Source organism: Solea senegalensis, linkage group LG3, assembly GCF_019176455.1.
Source record: "Solea senegalensis isolate Sse05_10M linkage group LG3, IFAPA_SoseM_1, whole genome shotgun sequence".
Lineage (NCBI taxonomy): Eukaryota > Metazoa > Chordata > Actinopteri > Pleuronectiformes > Soleidae > Solea > Solea senegalensis.
The window spans coordinates 26,164,752-26,178,299 of NC_058023.1; the positions used below are offsets into that span (position 1 = coordinate 26,164,752).

At 39.4% G+C, this 13,548-nt stretch overlaps 1 protein-coding gene across 2 annotated transcripts; it reads left to right on the forward strand.

Annotated features, from left to right (window-relative positions):
* The first annotated feature begins 1,597 nt into the window (after nt 1-1,597).
* On the forward strand, nt 1,598-13,252 carry trim24 (tripartite motif containing 24). Of its 2 annotated transcripts, none has more exons than XM_044022013.1 (19): nt 1,598-2,307; nt 3,310-3,428; nt 3,732-3,879; nt 3,980-4,112; nt 4,423-4,539; nt 4,708-4,822; nt 4,913-5,059; nt 5,156-5,270; nt 5,983-6,122; nt 6,331-6,573; nt 7,333-7,455; nt 7,542-7,689; nt 7,816-7,873; nt 8,148-8,274; nt 8,431-8,732; nt 9,523-9,634; nt 9,728-9,802; nt 10,568-10,729; nt 11,606-13,252. In XM_044022013.1, the coding sequence occupies exons 1-19, from the start codon at nt 2,034-2,036 to the stop codon at nt 12,311-12,313; spliced, it is 3,366 nt and encodes a 1,121-aa protein (XP_043877948.1). In that variant the 5' UTR covers nt 1,598-2,033; the 3' UTR covers nt 12,314-13,252. The 2 variants fall into 2 exon arrangements, with proteins under 2 accessions (XP_043877948.1, XP_043877949.1); XM_044022014.1 differs by having other exon boundaries at nt 6,352-6,573.
* Nucleotides 13,253-13,548: the final 296 nt, after the last annotated feature.

Consider the following 13,548-nt stretch of genomic DNA (forward strand, 5'->3'; position numbering starts at 1 on the left):
CATGAAGGATATAGTTCACAGAGTATTTCACTGAACATACATGATTCAGTGCAATGAGGGGTATAGATTTTTGAAGCTTATTAGAGGCACCCCTGTATTTTGGTCAGGGGTTCAGAAGGCTGTATTTTCTATGGTTAGACAGATAGGTATGCCCACAATTTGTAACAAGAGGGCAGGATTGTGAATGCTGAATATCTAAACTGGACACAAAAATGTGACTTGTGACTTCAGCATGCATGTTTGATCATAGATGGAGCCAACATCCTGTGACTACAGCATGCATGTTTGATCATAGATGGAACACTCTTTTGAAAGAGGTTATACTGTCATCTAGTCAACCAATAGGGAAAGTAATAGATTGTTTCTATCATGTTGAAGTTCAGCAAAGACTCAGTAGATAGTAGTAGATAAAGTCAGTGATTAGGGAGTTGTTGCCTGAGTGGACAAACATATTTCATGCTTTCCATCAGATGATTTGCAGAGATTGTGTCAGCTGTTTAGATGCATAGTAAGAGGCACTGTGTCGTTTTAATTTCCACCCTAGTGACTCTGTTTCCCAGCTTAACGTGAACATAGATGCGCTTAATGTACTCAAATCACTTAATCATAAACAGAAAGATGTGTTTTATACTGTTAGACAGTAGTGCATAGATAAGGTCAGAGGCCAAAACTATTTCATGTATTAATTACAGATGGTGCTGTGACAGGTAAGTCACATTCAATCAAGGCCATCCATTATGAAGCAAGTAAAGCTGGTAAAGCTACTTTCAATTTGAAACCTGGCACCTTCCATAGTAGTTTGTCCTTAGGAATAGATGTGAAACTGCCATACACGGCATTGGGGGAAGAAAAGCTAAATGCGTTGCACGCAACATTTAGTGATCTGCAGATATTAATCATTAATTAATATGAATGTCTGTCTTTTTTCCAACGAAACAAAAACATACAATGGTTTGTATGCACAACTTTGTGCAAGTGATCATTATAAAATGTTGTGAAAAAGGGGAAAGCTCCCATTTTCACCTTAGGGGAAGCTATATAGTTCCCTTGAGCAAAGAATGGGTTTGGGAACTATATAAAAAATTTGATATAAAATATCACATTTTCGCCAGACCTCTGTGCAAAGTCTCATGACTTTTTAATGCATGTTAAACCCCCCTGAAATGATGGCAAAGCCACGGAATACTACTAGATAGATAGATAAGCTTTATTTTCAGACTCAAGGTCCAAGACACACAGTACTACTACTACTAATAATAACAATAATAATACTAATAATAAGAACAATAATAATTATTATTATTATTATCTGAAGGAAAACAATAGGTTCCTCACACAAATTTGTTTATTGGCCCCTGGCATCCGTGTTCAGGCCCTAATAATAATTATTATTATTTCTGACAATTCATACAAAATAAAGTGTTAATGTGTCAGTATTGGCTCTTTTTTTATCTCATTTGAAATAATTTGTCTTTTCTTTTCTTTTAATTCTGAAGTAAATTAACAATAATCAGGGCAAAATAACGGGGAAACATTTCGATGCAACACCAAAACTAAGCAGCGCTGTCGCTTTAAAACACCGCAGTGCATTGTTGGTAATATGTGGTCTGTGTTTTGGGCATCCGAGGCACAGATGGTCGCCTTTTTTATGGACATATCAGCTTCAAAACACTTTATATGTAACACAATTTCAACTCATACGCGACCGTGTAATGTTGTTTTTTGACCGTGTTGATAAGGGCCTCAAAGAAAACGGACATTCATTAGTTACGGACCATAGCATGCGTACAATTAAAACAAGCTACGTTGCTAATTTAGCTTCCACAACGGAAAGAGTTTGTCTTTAACCTATGCATCTGGCGTACGGTTTAACCTTACTCGATAGAATTAACTGGCTATATCTTAAACCATTTGTTTATATTCTCTATGTGACTTGTTAAGTTAAAACTATAGGCTGCTCTTTGTTTCCAGTCGCATCGCTTGATTGATTGGTTGGCTCCAGATATCGGGAAGTAGCTGTCTCGAGGTAAAAAATGGACGAAAAAGCCGAAAATTTGGAAAACGACGACATTGTCATCATCGTGGAAAATGAAGCTGAAAGTTTGCCGGCCGAGGAGGAGAGGCAGAAACAGCCAGGCACAATCGGACTCATGGACACTTGTCCCGTCTGCAAGCTGAGCTTCCACAACAGGGAACCCAAACTACTGCCATGTCTCCACTCCTTTTGCAAGCGATGTCTACCTGCCCCCTTCAGAAGCGCTGACCCGAGGCGTGACATGCAAGCTCACGTAGACAACAGCAAACCACGTGAGTAAAGAGTTCTTATGAAGTGATGTCACACTCTCAATTGCGGTTATGATGTATGGCTTTAGTGAATCGGGGACACATCAGAATGAGTCACAGCAAAACAATCGTTCATCATTCGTGACTGTGGTAAAATTAATGTAACATCCAGTGTGCAACATTGAGTTTGGTTGCAGAAATGTAATATACTGCCCCTACTAAACTTACGTGAATTTGCTTTAAAACACCAATAGTTTGTTTTTCATGGCTTTATAATGACTAGAATAACTTACTCAGAGCAGCTGTCCACATTTACATGACACAGACTCAAACATAGAAGATGGCTATTTTTTGTAAGAATAAAAATATGATCTTAAGAAGAGGCAAAGGCATTGCTTTATGGAGACTTCCATCTAGTGTTGCCACATTTCTACAGCAGCCCAAACTGTCAAACTAGCAAGTAAGATATATATGTATACATATTAAACAATAAGTCAATACCATACAGTAAATACCCATTGCAGAAGTAATTGATTGTAAAGCACAAAATCCAAATGAAGTAGAACATTTTACGTGACATAATTAAAAGAAAAGTATCCTGATGTTCACACAGTAATGTTTAGGAACGTAACATTTGCCCTGTTAAAAGACAAGTTCAGTATCACTCCAAGGGAACACAGACTGTGTTAGATGTGTGAGAGTGAGATTCATTTTGCATTGTTTGCAATTGCATTGTTACCACATATTATGTGGTAAAGGACATACTTTTTAGTAAATGGGCTTTGTGTATGATAGTTTCTTTTTGATAGGATGGTTATTAAAAACTTGTGCTCAGGAAGGGAAGATTTTATTTACCTGGCCTGAGAAAGAAGGTAGAATATTTAGTCCCAAACCATGTTCTGAAATAGTCAGTAAAATATGTAACAACACATAGAATGAACTTCTGCAATTGTACTTGGTATTTACAAACGGAGGGTTTGATTCTATTTGTAAATGACACAGAATATCTGTTTCTTGCTCTATTAGTGGGTGCCATTCGCTGTCCAGTATGCAGACAGGAATGCTGGGAGATGGACGTGCTGGATAATTTCTTTGTCAAGGACTCTGCTGAAGTGCCGAGCAGCACAGTGGAAAAAACCAGCCAGGTGAGCCGTCACCTGGGTGTTCTGTAGTTTTTCCTCTCGGTTTTCTACAGCTTGGTTTCATCTTGGATTCAGACTTCACATCCTCTCAACAGTATTTGGATGCACTTTTCAGATAGGGGCTCACACTTTATGGACATGAACGATTTATTTAAAATAAGAATGCTATGCTAATGCTATTAATTTCTGATTGCAAATCTAAGGAAGTTCTGTACATAATGAAAAATGCCAAAGGAATTTTGCTCTTGAGACTACAGTGTTGAATTTTCTCCATACAATAGTTTTTTTGTCTCCTTTTATTATTAGCTGTGTATGAGCTGTGAAGACAACACGGAAGCAACAGGTTACTGTGTGGAGTGTGTGGAGTTCCTGTGCTTGACGTGCATTGATGCACACCAAAGGGTTAAGTTTACCAGGGATCACACAATACGGCAGAAAGAGGAGATGTCTCCAGGTAGTTTGTGTGTGTGTGATATTTGCATATCTGTCAATATTAAATATTCAAATGTAGTGAAGTGGTTACTAAGGAAATTGTTCTGTTTTATTTATCCCAGAGGCCGTAGGTCTGTCGACACAGAAGCCTGTGTTTTGTGACATCCACAAGCAGGAGCCACTGAAGCTGTTTTGTGAAACGTGTGACAGGCTCACCTGTCGAGACTGTCAGCTGCTTAAGCACAAGGATCACAAGTATGTGCAGATTTTTACCCACCGCCGTAACATTTTGAATCTTTATTTGTAACTATACAGCACACATTGGTGTCAGATCATTACAGTTATTTAGAGAGTTAAAGATACTGATTTATATTAAATGGGTTTTTTTCTGTAATGTGAGGGTAAATTATATATTAATGTCAATCTATTTACAGTTGTAAAACTTTTCTTTCTTTTAAATATAATATATATACTTTCTTTAATACCAAGAATATGCAGTGATTGATTTAGGTCACAAAAATGACATAATTTACCCATGGCGTGCTTTGATATTCGTTCTTTTCAGCTACCAGTTTTTGGAGGATGCATACAGAAACCACAGACAGTACCTAGAGAACATGACACAGCAGTTGCAAGAGAAAAGACAAGCCATTGAGGATGTTTCCAGCTGTATCAGCTCTGGGTAAAGTTATTCTCTACTCCACTGTTTTTTTTTTTTTATCCCATTTCAGGTGTAGTATTATGTGTTCACAGAAATACTGTATTGTATGTATTTTTGAAAAGCAAAATGTTGAAATAAAATTTTAACATTGCAACTGATATTCATGTTCTGCCCTCCATTTTCCCCCAGACTTCAACAAGTTGAAGAAAATCGTAAGGCAGTTACAAATGAAATAAAGAAGTCCATCTGTAATTTGATAATGGAGATCAACAGGAAGGGCAAGATTCTGGTTAATCAGCTCGAGGTATAGTCTGCATTGTTTATATTCACGATGACCTTCTCAAATCTAAGTGTGAGTTGTTTTCTGACATTTCACGGACACGTTCACTCTCAGGGTCTCACAAAGGAACATGAGGTGGGTCTGAAGAAACAGCAAGAGGATGTCAACTCTCTGAGTAGGCACCTCGACCACGTAATTAGCTTCACAAAGTGGGCTACAGCCAGTCATAGTGGAACTGCCCTCCTGTACTGCAAGAGACTGGTGAATTTTTGCAACAATTATTTGACAAACTCTTACAATTATTTTAGAAATGTTGTGACACCTTTTTTGAATTTGAACCCCTTTTTTGTCTCATAGATCCTTTACCAGATCCATTACCTGATGAGGGCAAGCTGTAATCCCTCCATCATTCCCCAGAGTTCTGTTCGCTTCCAGTGTCGCTCTGGTTTCTGGGCCACTAATGTCGACCTTGGTAAGAGTTGCTTTAATCTAAAATGTGCAGTGCAGTTGCAATTAGCTATGAATACTGACTTTTGACTGTAAAATGACTGGTATTTCCACCGAATTCCACCATTTTTCTCACTACATTTACATACTTATATTACACATACATATTTCAATGGATATTGTGTGGAGTTAAACCTAACTACTTCAGTTTCGAAGAAGATTTAGTCATCTTTATGTATTATTTCTGCTATTGGATTAACTGTCACAACATGACCTGCCATCATTTCAGCCACCTTGACTTCAACTTAATTTCACCTGAATTTTTCTCCTCCATGCCTTTGCTCTGTGTGTGGAGACATTTCTTCTTTTTTTAAATTAATACTCTACTATAATAGAGCAAGAAATGTTCAACGTATGTGTTTTACTTAATATTGTGAGTAATATGAACCCATACATCATACAACTGAATTGAGATATAAAATTAATTGGTTGTAAAAGTTGGGTCTTATTTAGGATGACTTGGCTAATTTTACATTATTATGTACATTATTTTATTTCAAGAGTTGTTCTGCTACATATGTGGGGGAAAAGAGTGCATGTCTTAGTTGTTTTTTTTTAAAGCCATAGTTAAGTAGGAAAGATATGAGATCACCAGGCCGCCATCATTGTCGGCAGAAATGTGCGCGTCCAGGAGATCCGCAGTTATTTAGTAACTGTTTTTTGTTTGTTTTGCACAGGTTCTTTGGTAGTAGAGAGAGGCCCAGGACGGCCGGCCGTCCTCAACCACCAAGCAGCTCCTAGAGCAGAGGCACCTGCTGGTGGACTGCCAGTCTCAGCTCAGCAGCGACAGAGCACACTAGCTCAGCTCCAGATGCAGGTAGTGGTTTTCATTCTCCGACCACCAAATTAATCTTGTGTTGTTAAATTATCCAATGTAGTCTTTGATTAGTGTTTGACCATTTCTCCCTGATCCACATTGAGCTTTCTGCTATGTTATGGAGTTCACTGTGTAAAAATGACAAAGTAATCTACAACCTCTTCCAGCGCTGATGAAAATTGTTTGTCCAAATACCCCTCTGTCCAAGGTTGACAAGCTTTCCCAACAGTCCCACAGACAGCCTGCTCCTACTAACTACTGGTCCTGGTACCAGAACATCAGGCCCCCTGGACCTCCTGGCCCCCCACCACTGACCAGGCCTGTCCATGGAGGGTCCTCACCATCTCAGGGACCCCCCAACTTGGCACACACGGGACGCAGGTACGGGAGCTCCAACCCCAGAAGTCCCACATCCTCCATGCTTCACAACACAGGGTTCCCCCCTGCTCAGGTAAGACCAAAAAAGTAATCCCATGAGCCCGTTGGAAGTTTATATTAGGTTATACTGAACATAGATTCGATTACCAGAAATGTGATTTCACATAAAGATCCAGTGTGCAAGATTTAGTGACCTCTATTGTGAGACTTCCCAAGCTGCAGGGAACTCCAGTGACCCCCACATACCAGAATATATGTTCCTTTTCATGTGGGTAGCCAGCTTCAGCTTCAAAATGTGAATCGCAATCAGTTGGCATGTCCATCCAGGCTACTCTGGACAGGGCAAGATGATGGCATTGATGCCGGGCCCTTGTCTAGAATGCATATAAAATCTAATTTGAAGGCTACAAAAACCAAATGTATTTCATTTTGGAGCAGTCATACACTTATGCAAACATGCTCATTGGTAAAATGTTCTGTCGTGACCCGGCTCATGAGTCATGACAAAAAATCAGGAGTCACGCGGTTTTAACAAAAGATTACCAGATTTTGATAAATAATATCAAAGTCACACAAAATGAGTACTGAACATAACTAACAAAAAGGCCAGAGCTAACTAAAGAATTAATGTGGTGCTGGAGGGCTGATGATCAAAGAGTAAGTGAGGCGCCGTGCCAGGTTGTGTTAATTCTTCCGTCCACATATCTATAAGACTAGACAGACTAGAACCAAAAAGTTTTCATTTGGACCAACTGATATAAAGTTGATGTGAAACAGACCAAATAAAAAAAAGTTTTTTGTTTTTTTTAACTTCATGTTTTCCTACATCTAGTCTCTGAGAGATCTCATCAATAGCTCCAGCTTTGCTCCGAAACCAATGGATGTGTCGCAGGGCACTTCTCGCTTCCCACCACCTCTGTCTGCTGGAGCAGCCACACAGTCGTCACTACACCAGGTTGGCAGGAGACCGACGAAAGAGCATGTTTTGGGTAACTGTGATGAGGCATTCACTTGATTATATTTCTGATGGGTTTTCCTCAGAGGGGTGTGTCAGAGTCCTCCTTCCTAAAGAGGAGCGAACCAAGTGCGTCTGTCCCCTCCATCACCATCTCTGTTCCCAAACCCAACTATTCTTCAAGTCTAACCTCGGCAACCACAGACAAAACTAGCACATTTAACCACATAACAGGTCAGTATCCTTGCTGCAGTCGAGCCGCAACCCTGAAGCTCTCACACAAAAATACAACTTAGGTTAAACCTTTTGTCATTACCTTCAAAATTGTAGTCATTTTTTTTTCATGTCATCTTTCCCAAGTTCAAAATAGGCAGAACTCCCCGATGTCCAAACCGTCTTCAACAGACAGAAGCACGGGGTAAGAGATTCACCTGAACTTGGCTGTAAAATCATTCAGGATATTAAGTTACTTTGAGCACTTCTTCATTTTACAGCACAATTTCACCCTCAGATATCGCCTTGAATCTGTGCATTTTTACTTGTATAGACACATAGAAAATGCTATCCGTCTCTTTTGATGTGAAATGACTACGTTTATTTTAATTTGTGTCAGTCCAGCACTCAACTCGCAGCCTATAGTGTAATTCACTCTTCAGTGTTTTCTCTTCTGTTTTGGGTCATGTGTGCTGAAGGACTTCCTCCTGGAAGAGAACTTCTGAGCCGCCGCCTGCTCCCTCCTCCAAAAGACGGAGGAGGTCATCTCCGGGTCCCATAATCGTCATCAAGGACGAACCGGAGGACGAGGATGAAGTCCGTTTTGTAAGAAAATTTGAAGGGGGAAAGAAAACCTCAATATGTAGTCTTAAATGTTTTAGTTTTTGTTTTTTGTTGGTTAAAAGATCACAACTTTAAATGTGCCATTTCCAATTGTCTCGTTTATTAGTTATTGTGTGTCTCTCCGCATAAATCTTGCAGGTGCAGTCCAGTGTGGGGTCCAGCTTACCTGACAGCAGCACTGGGGTTCAGTCAAAGCCCCGGCAGCAGCAGAAGGTGTCTGTCCCAGACCCGGTGCCTAGATCACAGTCCAACCCTGGGAATGGGCAGTGTCCTCAGCCCACGGCGCAACCTGTGTTGGACAAGCGAGCGGAGCCTGAGGACGATCCCAATGAGGACTGGTGTGCTGTGTGTCAGAACGGAGGAGAGCTGCTGTGTTGCGACAAGTGTCCCAAAGTTTTCCATTTGTCCTGCCACATCCCCACGCTGAATGAGTCCCCCAGGTGACAGACACACAGTCTAACAGACCCTTTCCAGATCTGGTAAAAAAAAGCTAGTTTCCGATGTGGGCTATGTTCCCACATCCAGGGCGCTTGGTGTTGTCAGGTGTGAACAGTCGTACTTTCGTTGTTTGGATGATTTGGGATGGATGTTAATACCAGGTCTGAATGGGGAATCCGTGACACAGGAATCTTAATTGCTTCGAGCATAGTTTGTACAAATACAAAATGAGAGTTTGTTTTGATACCACCCCATGAATCGACAGTAGAGATTTAATAAATAATTAAACAATTAAGGTATTGTCAGTCATATTTGCAACCTGTTTTTTTGTGAACGTTAAAGCTGCATGTGCACATTTTGTCTAAGAAAAAAAAATTATAAATATTATATAATTGTAGTAATCCAATTGTCCATGAACACATTTTTTGTGTTCTTTGCTTCGTTATTAAGATTATTGTGGCGCTTATAACAAAGTTATGCTTTGCAGTTCCACTAAAATGATTCTCATTTTCTGTAGCTATTGAGAAACGGAAGCGAAATAATTTTAAACAAATTAAGGTGAAAATTTAAGACATTTTGATCTTGTGTCAGAAATGTCTCTGTCTTGTTCTTGCATTTCCCTTTTCAAAGCATTTCATAATATAAGATTATATATTAATACTGATGACAAAGATGACAATGAACTCTTCCAGGTGTAGCGAGAGACAGAACTTTGATCTCATTGCTGCAGTAACCGCTCAATATTTGCATGTGTCCTAACCGCTTTCTGTGACGTTTCTTTTCTCTCGTCAGTGGTGAGTGGTTCTGCTCATTCTGCCGAGACATCGTCTCGCCTGAGATGGTGTACGACTGTGACAGTAAGGACGGCGCTGTCTCTGACGGAATCTCGCCTTTTGATAAAAGGGTACGCCTCCATCCTGCCCTGCTATGACATGACTAATGGTGGAGAACAAAATGAGATAATCTTATTTTAAAACTTTTTTTTTTCTTAAAACAGAAGTGTGAAAGGTTGCTACTGCGTCTGTTCTGCAATGACTTCAGCGCTGACTTCCAACTGCCTGCTTCTCCATCGGTAAACCCTGTTTTCAATGATATATATTTTCAACAGTTTAAAAGGAGCCTTAACATGTCAGCTGGACACTGGACTGCAAGTCAGTGAAATTATTATTATATTGAAAAATTAGCCTACTAATCACATCACTGAACCATTTCCTGGGGAGTTAATGGTCTCAATAGCTATTGTCAGGTCTTTTTAATATTCAATTATGTTCACATTTAGTGGAAAATAGATGATAAACCATGACACCATTAAATCTGTTGGGTATTTTTTGAGAAAGACACACACACACGTATATATATATATATATATGTGTGTATATATATATATATATATATGTATATATGTATATATATATATATATATATATATATATATATATATATGTGTGTGTATATATATGTGTGTATTTATATATGTGTGTATATATATATGTGTATATATATATATATATGTATATATATGTATATGTATATATATATATATGTGTGTGTATATATATATATGTGTATATATATATATGTGTGTGTATATATATATGTATATGTGTATATATATATATGTGTATATATATATGTATATGTGTATATATATATATATGTGTGTATATATATGTATATGTGTGTATATATATATATATATATGTGTGTGTATTTATGTATATATGTACATATGTATATATATATGTGTGTATATATGTATGTATATATATATATATATATGTGTGTGTGTGTATATATATATATATATCGTAATGTTTTCCATCATTTTCTAATGTAGGAGACAAAAAGGTACAAAGAGCTGATCAAGACTCCGATGGACTTGTCAATAGTGAAGAGGAGGCTGCAGTTGAAGTCAAAGGATGGAGAAAGTTATAGTTCTCCGGAGGGGTTCGTCACGGACGTCAGGCTCATCTTTTTCAACTGTGCAAAATACTACAAGGTAAAAGTCAGTTTCTGTACTCTCGGGCGGGGGGGGTTCTTCTCTTTCTTTTGCCTCTTTTCTTTATGATTTTAAATATCTACAGCCAAGTCCAGTTGCCCTTGATTGAGGGATAATTAGAAATGACGCACATTCTGCTTAGTTTTTAAAGCTCCATTGCAAGGATCTACAGTGGCCTTTACACACTAGAAAGGACATAAACACTTCATCTCACAAATCTCTACACCCACTCTGCCATCTCCTCCTTCTTCCTTGTTGGTTTATCAAGGCAAAAACTGCACATCAGTTTATGCTGCCGTATCAATATGCCACCACAAGATGGCGGCCTTTGTAAAGCAAGGTCCGTGCCCACAGTACATACTCTGTATAAGAACAGAACTTTACCTGTAAATCTTTTACTTTTTCGTACTTGAAAGCTTTCTGAAAACTTTTATTTGTTTCAAGTAGTGTCTTCTTACACATGACACCCCCCAAAACAGCCCTTTGTGCTGTCTGTGCATAAAGCCAGTGGGGTTAGAGCTATGACATCAACGCTTTCCCAAACTTATGTGCCGTTTGTGCAAAAACCCAAGGGTGGTGTTTGGAGAAGTAGTGTTTTAGGGCTCGTGTGTAGGGCTAAGCTTTGCAAGCTTGTATATTTTCATTAGCTCTCCTGTGTACATGTGATAAAAGTAAAAGTTTTAGGCAGGTTTGAAATCCAGAGAAATGTAAGCATTCTTACTTTACAGCAGTTTTGGACAGAGCTGTATATTCAATTTCTGCTAATAAATCCTACATTGTTACGCACTGGACCCTTTTTAGAGTGACTTGCAGACAATTTCTTGAACCTTAACTTGTTATTTTACTCAAGCACTTTGTCTTTCACCGACTGTGCAGGCATCCTCAGAAGTGGGGAGTGCAGGCTTGTACTTGGAGGATTACTTTGAGGAGCAGCTGAAGCTTATCTACCCAGACAAGGTGTTCCCAGGTGGGAGGGAAGAACAGATGATTCCTCCACTAGAGGACGAGATAGACGATGAAGAGGAAGAGATGATGGAGGAAAGTGTGGCACCCGTCAAAGACGATACGCCACAAAGTCCTGTGGAAAATGGAATTCCACCCGTGGAAGAAGATTTAGCCCCCGACACAGAAACGTTGGTCCCAGCAGAGGAAGAAAAGACTGAAACCGAGGAGAAGGCGACTGACACGGAGGAGAAGATGACCGACACGGAGGAGAAGGCGACCGACACGGAGGAGAAGATGACCGACACGGAGGAGAAGGCGACCGACACGGAGGAGAAGGCGACTGACACAAGTGTAATGGAGACGGAAGAAAAGGTCGCAGCTGCTGATGGAGGCGTTCCAACTATAGAGGCCTCCTCTATAGTTGGAACCGGCTCTGAGGTGGAGGTGAAGCAGGATGAGAAATCTTCTGTGGAGAAAGTGAAAGACTCCCTCGCTACCAATGGTGAATCAGGAGACAGTGCAGTTCTCAGTTCCCCTAAACGGGAGAATCCCGAACTGCCATCAGAGCCTGTCGATCCACATGAAACCCAGAAGGAGGATGCGGATCCCGCAGACACAGACAAACAAGAGGAGGGCTAGTCGGATATTCCAGCTGTAGAGAGAGGATATATGATTTCAGTCTTCCGCAGAATTGGCCCCAGTGGGGACCTGTATGTTGCCGCTGCAAGCAGGAAGCTTTTGTACCGCGTTATATTTGCAATAGGAACAGTGTACAGTAGCAGTGATGCTGTAAGTGCACAAGGAATGGAGTAAACAAGCTGTACAGAGGTGTACAATTTTAATGTGATATAATTATCTTTGAAGAACGTGAAAGATAGGATCATGGGTAAATTATCATCAGTTGCTTTGCTTTTTACTTGTACATAATAATCCCACGAACTGAGGACACACCTGCTGCAATGGAAATCAGAACACAAGACGTTGGGTTAACAATGCATGCACGATGTCTTAATATGAATAGTAATGGCTCCAGTACCTTCACTTGTACTGGAGCCACACGGCTCGTAAAAACAAATGTTTCATTGCATTAGTATTCATTTTTATTTTAGTAGTATTGTAATAATGCTGTGTATTTAACAAATATGGCTGCTGTATTTACTTTTATTTCCTGAACAGGAAGGAGTGACACATATCTGTGCAATGACGACTGACTGCCACAACATGGCGTTTAAGAAAGGAAAAACAAAATTGTCATATCGCAGTTCAAGGCCTTTCATGTCCCAAATCCCAAAGATGATTCATCATACGGCTGCATCGTTTGTTTGTTTTTTTATCAAGAAAATGTTTCTTTACTGGCTTTATTTATTAAAATGTTACTGGTGATAGATAACTCAGAGACACAGTAATCACTTTATCATTATCAGCGTCTGACACAAGAGTGCTGTGTCCCTGCCCTTCTGCATCGCAATGACTGGGATATAACGTTAGGCTAGAAAATGAATGTTTTTGTCACTGAAATATTGGGAAAATGCACAACAACAAGAGCGTCATCACACATAAACTTGAAAATAGAATGTTTTCTGTCCAGTGTCTTCACTTTATTACAATCTGAATCCACACAGAACTTGTAGATGAACTCGACCAACTTTGTGGAACATTTAAAAATACCTGCATTTACAATATTTATAATAAACGGTGTTTCATGTTGATCAGACTTGTGTTTTGCACATGCACGTACTCAGTTGTTTTTGAGATGTAATACAAACTACCCATATGTTCTCATGAGGAATAGGTTATGTGCAGGACATCTATGACTACTACCAAACTGTAAATCTGACATGTTTTACTTGCTTTACAATTTTTGAGAAATTTCA